The sequence below is a fragment of the Pipistrellus hanaki genome, assembly GCF_964339955.1.
Source record: "Pipistrellus hanaki genome assembly, chromosome: 1".
Lineage (NCBI taxonomy): Eukaryota > Metazoa > Chordata > Mammalia > Chiroptera > Vespertilionidae > Pipistrellus > Pipistrellus hanaki.
In genome coordinates this window covers 143,733,302-143,748,350 of record NC_140503.1, presented here as the reverse complement: position 1 = coordinate 143,748,350, position 15,049 = coordinate 143,733,302, and the positions used below count along the sequence as shown (strand labels likewise).

General features: G+C 42.9%; 1 protein-coding gene across 4 annotated transcripts in view; it reads left to right on the top strand.

Moving 5' to 3' along the window:
• Positions 1-15,049, top strand: part of NPNT (nephronectin) — an 81,852-nt gene that overhangs the window by 54,494 nt on the left and 12,309 nt on the right. For all 4 annotated transcript variants that reach the window (XM_084872305.1, XM_084872306.1, XM_084872307.1 and 1 more), the window contains 3 exons: positions 64-462; positions 12,873-12,959; positions 14,229-14,327. In XM_084872305.1, coding sequence (XP_084728431.1) covers positions 64-462; positions 12,873-12,959; positions 14,229-14,327 — 585 coding nt within the window. The remainder of the gene's footprint in view (positions 1-63; positions 463-12,872; positions 12,960-14,228; positions 14,328-15,049) is intronic.

Genomic DNA, 15,049 nt, shown 5'->3' with positions numbered 1-15,049 from the left:
TTTTACAATTTGATATTTCACTTTTTTGGTTACACACTAATTTAAATATTTTGACTCTTTTAGATATTCCGAAAGTCATGATTGAACCTTCAGGTCCAATTCATCCACCGAAGGGAAATGGTACCATTTCAAAGGGTGATGGAGGACACAGTAATTGGATTCCTGATGTCGGAAGTACTAGGTGGCCTCTGAGGACACCATATATTCCTCCTGTCATTACCAACAGGCCCACTTCTAAGCCAACAACAAGACCTACGCCAAAGCCAACAACATGGCCGACCCCACCCCCACCCCCACCGCCTCCCACAGAACTCAGAAGGCCTCCTCCACCACCACCAACGCCGGAAAGACCAGTCATCAGACTGACGACTGTAGCACCAGTTGCTACCACATCACCAAGAGAGATTACAGTTGACAACAGGATACAGACAGATCCTCAGAAGCCCAGAGGCGATGTGTTCAGTAAGTCATATAAATGCTCGCACATTTTTTAGTGTTTTTTTTTTCTTTTCAGTTTTATTGAGCTATAATTGACATAAAGCATGGTAGTAGCTTAAGGTGTACAACATAATGGTTTGAAATATATATTGTGACATGACTACCACAGTAACTAGTTAACACCCATCATCTCTTATCTTTCTTTTGTCTGGCTTATTTTAACACGATGCCCTCAACATTCATCTGTGTTGCAAATGGTGCAATTTTCTTCTTGTTATTTCATTGGATATTGTAAATAGTGCTGCTATGAACATGGGGTGCAAATAATATCCTACGACGGAGTGTTTTCATTTCCTTTGGATATATTTCCAGAAATAGGATTCTTGGATCATATGGTAGTTCTATTGTGAATTTTTTGAGGAAACTCCATACTGTTTTCTATAGCGGCTATAACAATTTATGATCTTACCAATAGTGCATGAGGGTTCCTTTCCCCCCCCCCCCCCACATCTATTATCTCTTGTCTTTTTAATGCTAGGTGTGAGATGATATCTCCTTGTGATTTTGGTTTGCATTTCCCTAATAAATAGTGATGTCAAACATCTTTTCATACCTATTCGCCATTTATATATCTTCTTTGGACAAATGTCTATTCAGGTCTTTTGTCCATTTTTTAATTGGATTATTTGGGGTGTTTTTTGTTTGTTTGCTTGTTTGTTTTGCTAGTGAGTTGTTGTATGAGTTCCCTGTATAGTTTGGATATTAACCCCTTATTAGATATACTATAGGCCTGGTGCATGAAATTTGTGCCCAGAGGTCCCTCAGCCCAACCTGCACCCTCTACAATCCAGGAGCTCTCAGGGGGTGTCCTACTGATGGCTTAGGCCCACTCCCCATGGTTCTCTGCTCTCTGTGGGGCCTGGAGGTTTTGCTGCAGCCATGGAGATGAAGCCCCCATGCCCTGCTCTCTGCTCTCTGCCTGCCTCGCCATGCGCCATGCGAAGGAAGCCCCAGTGCCCTGCAGTGTGCTCTGTCTGCCAGGCCTGGGGGCTTCGCGGACACCAACACACTAAGAAAGTCCCCATGCCCTGCTGTCCTGGCTCTGTCTGTGGACCTGGGGGTGTTCCCACTGCCACCTTGCTAAGGAAGCCCCCAAGCCCTGCTGTCTGGGTTCTGTCCGCCGGGCCTGGGGCTTCCCCCACCATCACCCTGCAAACAAAGCTTCCATGCTCTGCTGTCTGGGCTCTATCTGCCATGTCTAGGGACTTCCCCGCCACTGCAGCACTAAGGAAGCCCTCAAGCCCTACTGTCTGGACTCTGTCTACCGGGCCTGGGGGTGTTCCTGCCACCTCTGTGCTAAGGAAGCCTCCAAGCCCTGCTGTCTGGGCTCTGATTGCTCAGCCTGGGGGCTTCCCCGCTGCCACATTAGTCCTCATGCCCTGTTGTCTACTCTGTTTGCCGGGCCTGGGGCCTCCCTGCTGCCACAGGGCTAACTGCTGTCCAGGCTCTGACTGCCATGTCTGGGGCGGATCAAAAACCCCTCTGGAGATGGATCCAGCCTTGCTGCTCCTGGGGACAGGCCGGACACTCCAGCAGCGGAGCTGAGGGGACTGGGCACTGCCATCTTCTGGCTATGGGGGCCGCCATTTTGTCGTGGAGTGATGGTTAATTTGCATACCACTCTATTATTAGATAGGATAGTTTGAACATTTTTTTTCTCATTTCATAGTTGTCTTTTTATTGATTGTTTGTTGTTGTTGTTGTTTTTGTAGTGCAGAAGCTTTTTAGTTTGTTGCAGTCCACTCGTTTATTTCTTACTTTGTTGCTTGTGTGTTAGTTGTCATCTCCAAAAAATCATTGGAGGCATTATAGTTAGCAGGGACAGTACAGCCAAGCACAAAGGTAGGAAGTAGCATATTGTATGCAATAAACTGCCAGTAAACTGGAGGGTTAAGCCAGGGACTGATGAGAAAAACCGCACAGCTATCCCTTGTGTTTGCTGTAAGCTGGTGACTAGATCTGGACCCGGCTAGATTAAAGACTCCCAGATTTTTAACAGGTGGCTGGGTAAAGGGTGGTGCCAACCATGGAGATAAAGGCTATTGGTAATGAAGCAAGTTTTGAAGGAGGAAGAGGTTCCTTTATTACCAAGCCAAAATTTGCAATTTATAACCTTGTTCCCTGTATTTTCCTGTCACTCTTCTCTTTGTTTATTCCCAGCTACCTTTGCATTCATTCCTCTCTCCTCTTCTCCTTTTGACATTATTAGTTTCTTCTCTTTCCACACCCTTTGGAACTCAGCTTTGCTCCTTTCAGATTGTACGTGTTTGCAGTTTTTTTTACCAGGTGAAAAGAATACTGACATTTATAAATATTTTTAAGAGAAAAGCTTTTTTTTTTTTTACTTTTATGTGACTATCAATAAAATGTTTTCTTCTAGGTCACTGTCATTTTTAAATGAAATTGAGATTCTCTAATCCTGATACACTTGTTAAATTGTGTACACTTTGAACAATAAATATGACTTTTAGAGGGATTAGATGGTAGATCTAGTAACGTATTTTATTTTTTGGAAAGCACATTTTCTGACCATTTTTATCCTCCCACCTTCTCTTTCGTTCTCTCTCCCCTTCTTTGCTTTTCTTCTCCTTCCTCTTCTCCTCTCTCTCTTCTCTCCCCTCCTTCTCCCTCTCATGTCTCTCTTTTTCTGTCTCTGTTTTTTTCTTTATCTCTTCGTAATCATACAATGGAATGTTTATTCATGGATGCTTAAGTGACTGTAGTATTTATATTACTCTGCTGCTTAAGGTAGAGTTGTAAGATCTTGGCTACTTCATATAAAAAGATACTCTAACATGGATATCAACATCTTTCTGAGTCTCCTAATGCTTTCTGTTTTTTAAAGCTCTCTTTTTCTTCCCATTTTTCTTCTCCATACTGACACACATAGGAATTAAAATGACATTGAAGGTCGCCAGTAGAAATTAGCAGGATAAAAACTGGGGAGCATGAAGTTCTGGTGATGTTTGAAAGCACTCATTCTAGAGAGGGTGATCTTAGAGATAGGCCCTGGGAGAGAATGGACTTGGTCCCGGGCCAAGGCTGCTGCATGCCACAGAGAGCAGTGGACACTCCGCCAAAGATGACAATCCCCTCTCGATCCATCTCCGACTAGAGCTGCTGGTGAATGTCAGTGTGAATGAGGGTATTTTGGACACGTAATTTGCTATCTTGTGATTGAAGCATGTATTCTGAATGAGGAAAGTGTTCAAGTTTTTGGTTCAGGACAAATAACTGGTGTTTATTTACTGTGGAAACATAAAGGAACCTTATCGCTATTTTAGTTCAACACCATTTCTTCGTTGAATATTTTCTTCACTTCTGGCATACTAATTTTCTTAAGCCATTATTCTCCGCAGGTCTGGGAATAAAACCTGGCTGTCCTCATTTCATGAATTTTCAGGTGATGTTAATTACAGCCACTGTTTGGAAGTTTCCAAATAGCCCCAAACTTTAACAATTATATTTTTCTTTACTTTGAAAGGTATGTTTATTTAATGGCAGAAGTTATTAGACAATGTTTTTCTTTATAATGTGTGTGTGAAGATATTCTAAGAGGAAATAAGAAAGAAAAAAAAATTATAACAAGAATACATCTCTAGCCCAGACTTCTCCCCAAATTGCAGACTTGAATATCGCTGCCTATTTAACCTCTCCAGTTTAGATGAAACCAGATGTTCTACCCATTTGTTGAATTGTGCCTCAACTTCATCCCAAACACAGTCTTTTACACCCTACAATATGGCACCTTCATCTTACAGTTGCTATAGTCAAAGAACTTAGAGTCATAGTAAATTAATCTCTTTATACCAACATCCAATCTACAAGGAAATCCTGTTAGCCCTACCTTCAAATTATATATTGAAAGGCCCAGTACATGAATTCATACACCTTGAAAGGAACTATGGGCTGCGAAGCTGCGGTGAGCATAGAGGCGGGTCTTGGCCCATCCTCTGCGCCCCCACTCAGTTCCTCCCATCCTGGTCCCCTGTCTGCCAACAGCCCCACTCCCACTGTTCCCAGGTGCTGATGGTGCCAGCCCGGCTCACACCTGCGGGTGCGAGCGGGGCTGTTTCCAGCAGCAGGTGCGATAGGCAGCTGCCAGCCCTGATTGCCCCTCAGAAGCAGGGAGAGGTGAAGAAGCCCTGAGGGGTGATCGGGGCTGTCAGCTGCCACTCAAACCCGCTGATGGTACCAAGTGATCGGGGCCAGGCACCGGCAGTGGGTGTGAGTGGCGACTCTGGAGCCAGCAGCAGGTGCAAAGGGGGCCGTTGCAGGCAGCAGGTGCGAGCATCTGGTGAGACCACGGCACATGGGAACAAAGAATTTTCAGTAACCACCAGAGGCTCACCCTGATGACAGTGACTGGAGCCCTGTAGTGGTCTGGTGCCCCCACTCATCTGCTCCACCATGCAGCTGATGCCCACCATGTTCTGCGCATGCCCGGTGATGGTCATTGCACATCATAGCGACTGGTTGTAATGTTGGGTGTTCCACTGTTTGGTCTACTTGCATATTAGGGTTTTATATATATAGACTAGAGCCTGATGAATGAAGATTCGTGCAAGAATGGGCCTTCCTTCTCCTGGCTGCCGGCACCAACTTCGCTCCTGCCAGAGCTGCTTCTCAGCCTTCACTCTGGCCAGAAGCTCAACTGAGCAACACCACCCAGGCAAGAAGAAACACTTTATGTAGAATCTGAAGTAAAGGAAGATAGGGGAAAATACATTTTAGTCTAGCAAGATAATGAAATATTATGTAGTGATATTGTTTGAAAAATATTTAGTGAGTTGGGAAAATACCCATGTTATAAAAATGTATAGTGAAAAGATAGAACCTACTGGTTCTATCTAAAAACACACAGCACACTGCTGGAGAGAGAACAGGATTTGAGTACCGCCAGCCCCTCTGCTGAGGAATTCCTGCTCTGAGGTACTGTGACTAATGACAGTGGGGACGAAGTGACCCCTTTGGGGTATAAAATGCATACCTATGCCTAGCTGAATGAATATAAAAGTTTGGAAGAAGAGACCCAAAACGGTAACCATCCATCTATTCAGTTTGTGGTATTTGGGTCAATTTTCACTGTCTTTTTGTTATCCATATGCTGTGTTTTTTTAATCACTTTGTCCCCATTGTCATTAGTCACAGTTCCTCAAAGCAGTAATTCCTCAGCAGAGGGGCTGGTGGTACTCAAATCCCGCTCTCTCCAGCAGTGTGCTGGGTGTTTTTAGAAAGAACCCCAGTAGGTTCTAATTCTTAATCGTGCTAAATTTATTTAGAACACAGTGTTCTTAAAAATTCACGAAAGGTTTATTAACTTCTATTTTTTTAATCTTTCTTTTTTTTTCTTTTTTTCTTTTTTCTTTTATACCATCAAGTGTGTCAGGTATGCCCAGTTTTCACTTAGAAGTTCAGATTACTGCGAGGAATACATTATCACTTGGCCCAGGAAGCAATTTTTTTGATTGTTGGCATAGCTTCTTTGAACCACAGTAACTTAGGATGCTTATCTAAAATGTAGATTCCTAATCTCTCCAATACATTTACTACATCGGATTGTCTAGGGAAGTTCTGCTCAGTCTGCACTGTGTGCCCAATAAACATGGGATCCTGTGGAAATGAAAACCCACCCAGTGTGGTTGTAGAACCTGCGATTCTGCATGTCTAGCAAGCTCACAGGTCATACTGCTGACCACACTTTGCGTAGCAGGGCCCAGAGAACCATAGTGGCAGCTCTAGGCCAGCAGAACTCTGTCCTCAATAGAGATAGAATCAGCCAGATGTGGGGCGTTTAAAATGTAACAACCATGCCTGAAATGTAGCATGCAGCATCTGGCTCATGGAAAGTCAAGAAGAAAAGTGTTGCAGATGAAGATTATTCTATGTAATAAAAGCCCAGCGACCAAACAGCGGAACGACCAGAATGACCAGTCGACCAGTCACTATGATGTGCACTGACCACCAGGGGGCAGACACTCAGTGCAGGAGCTGCTCCCTGGAGGTCAATGAGCTTCCACAGTGGGAGCAGCCACTCAGAAGGCTGGTCCACAGCCACTGGGCTCATAGGGATGAACCCTGCTCCCACAGTGGGCGATCTCTACAGGCCACGCCCCCCTGCAGTGCACTAATCGTGTGCACCGGGCCTCTAGTAGTATATAATGTAATACGGACCAGATGCTCTTATGAGGGGCCACAGAACACAGCACACTCACTGTTGCTGTTGTTCTAAATCAGAAGGATGTGCTGACATTCCAGGTGCCCTGCAGGAGAAAGGAGATTGTCTCTTTTTTTTTTTTACCTGAGTGTGGTTTGCTGCAAGCTGTGCACAGGTTCTTTCTCTCATTTCCCGTCAACAGATCTGAGTATGTGGCTGCTGTGATCACATTGTTCTCAGTCATGGAAATACGGTCTCTTTTCTGATTCTCTGTGGCGATGAGTAAAAAGATTGTTTCTGCAGAGGGGTGAAGAGGTCTTCAAACTAGTTTGGTTTCTAGTAAACAGCAAGGGCCTACAGAGACCCCGAGGAGATGCCTGACATCTCCCTGAAGATGACATTTCCGCTAGTGTTTTGAAGGAGTGAGTTGCCAATGTTTACAGGTCAGGATCTGGTGCTGCGAATTCTGAAAGTTTTCAGGATGTTTGATTTGCATTTTAATTGGATCCTATGGCGTCTGGTGAAGGGAAAAAAAAAAAATAGTTCTCTCTGGAAAGTATAAATTGAGTCCTTGGCAACTGTGACCAAAGGCAGAAATAATATATTTTTTTAAAAAATGAATTCATTTATATGGTAATGATAGCATTGCCTACTTACCTCAGAAAAATACAGCCCCATTTTGTGTTCTGGCCCTCAATGTTTATATTTTTCTGAGGCTTTCTGTTATGGTTCATTACAATTTCAATCTTATTTTTGGCTAACCAGATCCTTTTGAAACAAGTTGATTTGCAAGTGCAGGCTATTAGATGAACAGACAAAATGAAAATAGAAAGTTGCAGCATCATATATCCTTTCCTGCGACCTGTTTTGTTTCGGTGTGATAGTACCTGGTTGGACAGTTGTAATGTTAGAGACAGCTGCTTCGCTGTGCAAAATAGCCTTTTCAGAGACAAGAGCTACAAGGGAAATTTACATGATGGGCATGACAAATATCAGAAATGAAAGCTCCCTTTCTTCCTTCAAAGTGATTATTTTGGCCTAGGGCCCTGGTCGGCAAACTACGGCTTGCGAACCACATGCGGCTCTTTGGCCCCTTAAATTTTTAGCGAAGGCCAGCTTAGGAGTACCCTAATTAAGTCAATAACATTATACCTACCTATATAGTTTAAGTTTAAAAAATTTGTCTCTCAGAAGAAATTTTAATCATGGTACTGTTGATATTTGGCTCTGTTGACTGATGAGTTTGCCGACCACTGGCTAGGGCATTGACCCCTGTCTCCCACAGTCCATGGGCTTCTGTGACCACCCCCCCCCTCCCAGGTGATCATGCTGCACCAGGTCCCAGCAGACCTGTTGGGGTTCAGGTGTGCGAGACTCAGTCCTGACAGAGCCTCACTTTTAGGGGTCTTTTGCCTTAGAAGAGAGAAAGAGCACAAAACCTGTCAAGTACTCTCTGTCTGGAAAAGTCGTGTAACCATCCGTGTGGCCACACCTACAAGGAACCATCTCTCAGACATCCTGCTCCTGTTCTCCGGGGCAGTGGTGAAGTTGTTCTGAAACTTGATTTAAGGGAGAAATAGGCGAATCACAAAAACTGGGCTTATTATTGAGTCGCTGTGTCTGCGTTCCACCTTCCACCAGAGATTTAGCTGTCCCAGCTCTGCTGTGTCTTTCCCCAGAGGTGTCTTGTGTACTTTTTAGATTCTTCCTGTGGGATGAAAGCTCTGGCAAACAAGAACTTATTTCTGTGGAGCCCAGCAACCCTCTCCTTTTTCTCTTGTAATCAGGAGGTAGCAAAGAATGTTCTCTAAAGTGGTTAAGGAAGTTTTAGAAACTTATTTCCAATCCTTTTGTTTGCTTCTCTCTGGTCATTTAAAACTGTAAGGTAGGGTGAGGTGGAAGGAGAGGAGAGGGGAGAGGACGCTGCCTTATAAAATCCTTGGCATTCACCCCCATACTGTAGTCTCTAGAAACTCCCAGTTTTTGCCTCCAGAACAAGCCTTCAGAACATTAGGAAAATTCCATGTGCGCCATTCTCCTTCAATGAACCAAACCTACAAGGGTAGAATTTCAGACATTGTTATCTTGATCCTTTTAATTCAACAAAAAATGCCAGAACCGGCCTGGGTCATGTCAGGGGAGCCACCCAAGCACTTAAACAGAATTTGCAAACCTACCTTTACTAGCTGTGGTTTACACTTTGTTGTAGTTACACTTTGGGAGAGAGCTGGCCATGGGAGGAGGTGTGTATGATAATATTTACACTGACTCCACTGTGCTTACTCTTTTTTTTTTTTTTTTTTAATATATTTTATTGATTTTTTACAGAGAAGAGGAGAGAGGGATAGAGAGCTAGAAACATCGATGAGAGAGAAACATCGACCAGCTGCCTCTTGCACACCCCCTACTGGGGATGTCCCCACAACCAAGGTACATGCCCTTTACCGGAATTGAACCCGGGACCTTTCAGTCCGCAGGCTGACACTCTACCACTGAGCCAAACCGGTTTTGACCACTGTGCTTACTCTTAGTGCTTTTTGGGTAAAATTATATCTTAAAATTAGATTATATCTTAAAATTATCATATTCCTGGGGAAAATAAGTTTAATAGAAAACAGTGGATCAGACTTTCTCTTCAGGAAGTTTCCTGATGATTTGTGTGGCTGATCCTTTCAGCCACAGGGCTCCCCAGACATTAGGGAAACATCCTGGACCCCTCAACCCAGTCCCAGCAAGTCTTTTTCCACCTGGCTTCTCCCTCCCATGCCTGGAGGGGGGGGGGGTGGTGGGGGGGGAAGCTCAGTGGATGCTCACTTCCTTAATTGATTGCATTGGCATTTGGATGGAATAGGGTGGGGGAGGATGGATGAAAAGATGCTAGAGGAATGGTATTGTTAGATTTCTCTGATCCTTTTCTATCTCTAAAATCATAACGTTCTGATTTTGAGAATTAATGGTTCAGCTACAGAGAATAGTTGATATTTGTTTATATATATTTAATATGATGCAGGGAAGGATAATTAGGAAGATCATGTATTAGCATCTCTCTTGGTTATTCTTTGTGTTTTGGGGCATGACTAGTCATTTATTTTAATAAACATTTTTCTGCAGTGATTACACTAGCTCTCTATATCAAAGAATATATTTAAATTACACAAGTACATTTCAATTTCATACCCTCATACTTAACAACAGGTATGAAGATTCTGTTCAGAGTCCTCTGAGCAGACAAAACACAAGTAACAGACACAGTTGCCATGGGGTCGGGCCTGTATGTGTTCTGATAGAAGTATCCTTCCTTTCAATGTTTTAGGTAAGTTTTTTTCATAATAGAAATTCATTTTATAAGCAACCTTAAAGATTTAGAATTGCAAACCAACAAATGAGAAAAAATAATCAGACCACTACGATTAGCATATGGGTGTATTTTTTACCATTTTTTTTCTAGTCCAAATTTTTGGTTTGTTCACTCATTTCTCTTGACCATAGTTAAAATCATACTGCTCGATTTTCCCCCTCACTGCTTGTTTCACTTAGTATTTTCGCAGAAACGGTAAACTGTACCAGGGAATGGGTAGTGTACCTTCTCTTGGCACAGCTGGGGGACGCCCTTAGCAGTCGAGACTGCGGTGTGTGAGAAAGGAGGGTAAATACTGTGGCAGAGTTACAGAGCAGAGCGCCGCCATTGTAAGGACTAATAGCTGCCTAGCACCTCTACATTCCTTGGAACGTTTCCCAGTGAATGAAAATAAAGGTGTGTGTGTTCAGCCGCTGCTGAATTGAATAGCTCTTGGAAACCCAGTGCTGAAGATACTAATGAACCATCTGACATGGAGCAAGTTGTTGGATGACTAATTCTCTGGGTTGCTGTTTTCCAAGTGTGTGATCTGGTCCTTTCCTTTCTCTTCTGCCTCATCCCAGGCCGCTTTCTCTGTCTCCCAGCATCCTGTAGCCACTGAGAACACCTCTCTCCAACTATTTTAAGCGCCTTTTTTTTTTTGTGTGTGTGTGTGTGTGTGTGTGTGTGTGTGTGCTTGAGGCCTGAAATGCTCACTCTTCTCCTACTCCAGCACTTTACTTGGAAGGTTCCATGTTCTTCCTCTCTCCATGCCAATGGTGCTTCCTCAGAGAGGACCTCCTTCATCCCCCTTCGTAAAGCAGTCCTCCTGCACCAGGACACCTTGGAGCGGTCCTCCCCATACACCTAGACTTCTTGTCATCTGACAGTCCTTCATCTGGAAAAAAGGGAGCTGACAAACTATCAGAATGCCCCTAAAATATGGTACCTTAAGATTGGAGCTATTCCAATCCAGCGATAATTTGTATAAGTTACAACAAGATTAAGGGAACAAAGAAATGATGGTTCTAACTTTCTATGTCATGAGAAATGAATTGTGATTGCCTACAACTCTGTAGTATTTCTAGTGGACAGTCTCCTTCTCAGAGCCTCCACAAGGAAAGGAACACTATAATTGGATGACATTGCTGTCAGTCATCTGGGTGTACAAGAGGGAGGGCATTTGCCCCACCCCAGAGTACCGGTGATCGGGTAGTGTCCCTAGAGCTTGTCTGTGAGCTAGCTTCTCTTCTTTATTCTTCACGGGCTGCTTATATGTGAGTGTGTGAGGCAGAAGGTGAGGGCGATTTACTGTCTGGATTTTGAAACAGAGAAAAAAAATCAAAACAATAAGCTTTTAGAAAATCAGTGTATATATTATGAGATTATTAATTTTTGAAATTGTTGCTAAAAATAATAGGAAGAGCCCTTTTGACTAATGTGTGTTCCCTGGTGTTCTACATCTTTCACTCCCTGCCTTATAAAAATAGGGCTAATTAATTTAAATTCTGTCAAAGAAAAGGGAGTATTCTCTGGTCTGTGGTCAAGAATTCCCCTCCACCACCACCCCCATTCCCACACCCCCATTCCCACCTGTCACTCTCCATGATGTCATTGGGTGTTTTCCTTCCTGGCGCCTTTCAGCGCTGAGAATGGTGGTATTCATTGGTCTTCCGGTTTGTCTGCCTCTCTCATTGGAATGCAGGCTCCATGAGGGCCAGGTCCTTGTTGAACTGGCTCAGCCCTTTCTCCCTGTCTGCTCGGCCTCCCACAGCGCTTGGCATATGGGTGGTAATCAAACACACGTTATACAAACAACTAATTATTTAAATGAATCCATGTTTTTAAAAGTGGGAATTAAGCTCTGGTCCCACTTGTTTCAGGGAGGAAGAGTTGACAAAGTGCATGGGTTTCTTGACAAGATCTTCCCATTTGGTCAGTAAACACTTACTGAGTGCCCGTCACCAGGTCAGGCCCTGGAAATGCCGCATGAATAAGCTGTGATTGATGTCCTCCAGGACCTCAGAGATTAGCAGAGGGACAGGCACACACGTGTGTGTAAATAACTGCAAATCTATTATAAAATGGAATAGAGGTGTAGAAAGAGGAGTCTGAACTACAGGAGGGTGGGAGCTGGGGCAGGGGATTAATTTGTCCTGTCCCGGGCATGAAAGTTTGCACCCAGGCAGTGGTATTTACACTGGGCAATGAAGGAAGATATTTACACTGGGCGATGAAGGAAGAAGGAAGAGTGGCAGGTTAATTAGCAGGAAGAGCCTCCCAAGCTGGGGACAGTCAGAGACTGAAAATGAATGGCATGTTTGGGCACTGTGGGGTGGGGCAGGGTGGGAGGAAGGAGCTGTGAATGCTGCACCAAGGCCTTTGGATTTTGTCTTAAAGGAGCCAGGGCCCTAGTAAGAGATCCAGATGAACCGGCACCAGTGTGCGGAGCTCATGGAAGGGAGTGGGCGCTGTGGTTAGAAAACCAAACCACTCACCCCACTGGCAGGCATGTCCATCAGAACATCCTCAACCTGCTGTTCACAGTGATTCTTTTATAGAGACACAATTTTGAATTTCATGTAGATGAATATTTTACTCAAAATTAGTAGCTCTTTTACTAGTAAAATGTTTTTTTTTTTTCCAGATGAAAACCTTTGAATGTGTTTTTGTGTTGAAATTTAAAAACTTGTGAAAACCAGTTTTTATTTGCACACAGGTAAATGTTAGAGTACACATCACTGTGGAACCAACTTCCTGAATCTTCTCGTGGAGTATAATGAAAAGTTTTGGGTCCTTCCAGATGGGTCTTTCTCCCCTGCCCCTTGTTAAAGTCATTGCCCTTTTATCAAAACCTCTCTCTCACTCTCTCTCTTACAGTTCCACGGCACCCTTCAAATGATTTGTTTGAAATATTTGAAATTGAAAGAGGAGTCAGTGCAGATGATGAAGCAAAGGATGATCCAGGTAGATACTTATTTTATTTAAAATTGAATTTATTGGGCTGACATTGGTTAATAAAATTATATAGGTTTCAGGTTTACAATTTTACAACATATCACCTGTATATTGTATGGTGTATTTACCACCCCAAGACACTTATATTATATTACTACTGTTATAATGACATTTTATTGTTTTCCTCCATTTCATGAAAATAATTTTTAAATTATAGACTGTTAAGTTACACCTAGGAAAATTATAGATCCCTTTTTTTTTTTTCAACTTGGTTTCCTTTGCTGAAATATCAGTTGGGCACAAGTAATTGAGTCATCATTTTTTTGTTTTGTTTTGTGTTTGTTAATCCTCACCCTAGAACATTTTTCCATTGATTTTTTTAGAGAGAGTCTAACGGAGGGGGAGAGACAGGCAGAGACACACATCGATTGGTTGCCTCCTGCACACGCCCTGACCAGGATCAGGGATTGAGCCTGCAACCAAAGTGCATGCTCTTAACTGGAATCCAACCCAGAACCCTTCAGTCTGTAGGCCAATGTTTTATCCACTGAGCCAAACTGTCTAGGACAAGTCATTATTATCCTTTTCAAAAAATTACACACACACACACACACACACACACACACACACACACTGCTGAGTGGCCAGATTATTATGATCTCTGAATGTAAAATAATCTGGCCACTCAGAAGTGTGTGTGTGTGTGTGTGTGTGTGTGTGTGTGTGTGTTAGAGACCCAGTGCATGAATTCATGCATGGGTGGGGTCCGGCCAACCTGGCCAGGGGGAGGGGACTTGGTGGTTGGCTGGCCTACCTGCTGGTGAACTCCTTCCTAGTCAAGGGGACAATTTGCATATTAGCCTTTTATTATATAGGATATATATTGAGTGGCCAGATTATTAGGCATTCAGAGATCATAATAATCTGGCCACTCAGTGTATGTGTGTGTGTGTGTGTGTTTGTATACATGTGTATGTATGTGTGTATATATATATATATATTTTTTTTAATTAGCATTTAATATAAACTATGAGGAAATCATGTTTTTAAATGATGTAAAAGGTCATAATTGGCAACATTTGTATGCTGTGTTTTTATAGCTGAGCACCCAGGCACAATTATGCTGAGAAGGGATTCGTGTGATTCCCTTTTGATCTGGAGAGAAGTTCTGGGGGGTTACTGAAGTGCAGATAACAAGGCTTGTCCCGATAGCCTTGTTAACAAGTGTGTTTCTGTTGTGCTTGTGGGTTACTCGTCTTTCTGGTCATTTCCTTGCAGGTGTCCTGATACATAGCTGCAGTTTTGACCATGGGCTTTGTGGATGGATCAGAGAGAAAGACAGTGACTTGCACTGGGAACCAGTGAGGGATCCAGCAGGTAAGCCCAGTCTAACCCTAGAACCCATTTCACGTTGATCCTCTTGGAAGGCCCAGCTCTGCTGGCAAGGGCACTGTAACACATTCCTAAGAGGTAGGGAGAGATCTTGTCCAGCAGTCATAGCTCATTTGCTAGCTGTCAACTAGAATTATATTATGGGGAGGCGAGTAGTTCCTTAAAAGGCTTGGTAAATAAAACATGTGGGCTTATTCTAACTTATAACTTTCAATTTACTTGTCGTGCCCCATTCCCAAGCAGAAAAGAAGTACATCAGCCATGCAGTTTTCCACTTTTTTAAGATTTGAGACATATCTTGGATGGAACCTGAAATTTCTGTGAAGTTGTGAATACCTCTCTGAAAAAAAATGTCAGTCTAACTTAGATGCTGGAGAAATTAGTTATAATTACCATTATTTATTCCGCTAAAGAATTTTCTTAATGTAAGGTGGATTTAGACATAGTTCCTTGGAAAAATTAATAGGCTTTTAAATTGCACACTTCCTACTGATCTAAAGTTTTAGTACTTGCAAGATGTTTTGTTGTCTTATTCCAGGAAGCAAAGCTACATATTGTTTTTTTCCCTCCCCTCAGTAATTGAATCTTTTATGGATGATGTCAACTTAATGAAAGCATGAGGAGTTCAGTTACATAATTTACAAAGTGATCACCTTTTTATATTTCTGATTCTAGATTTAGAAATGAAAGGGACAATATGTGAAAAA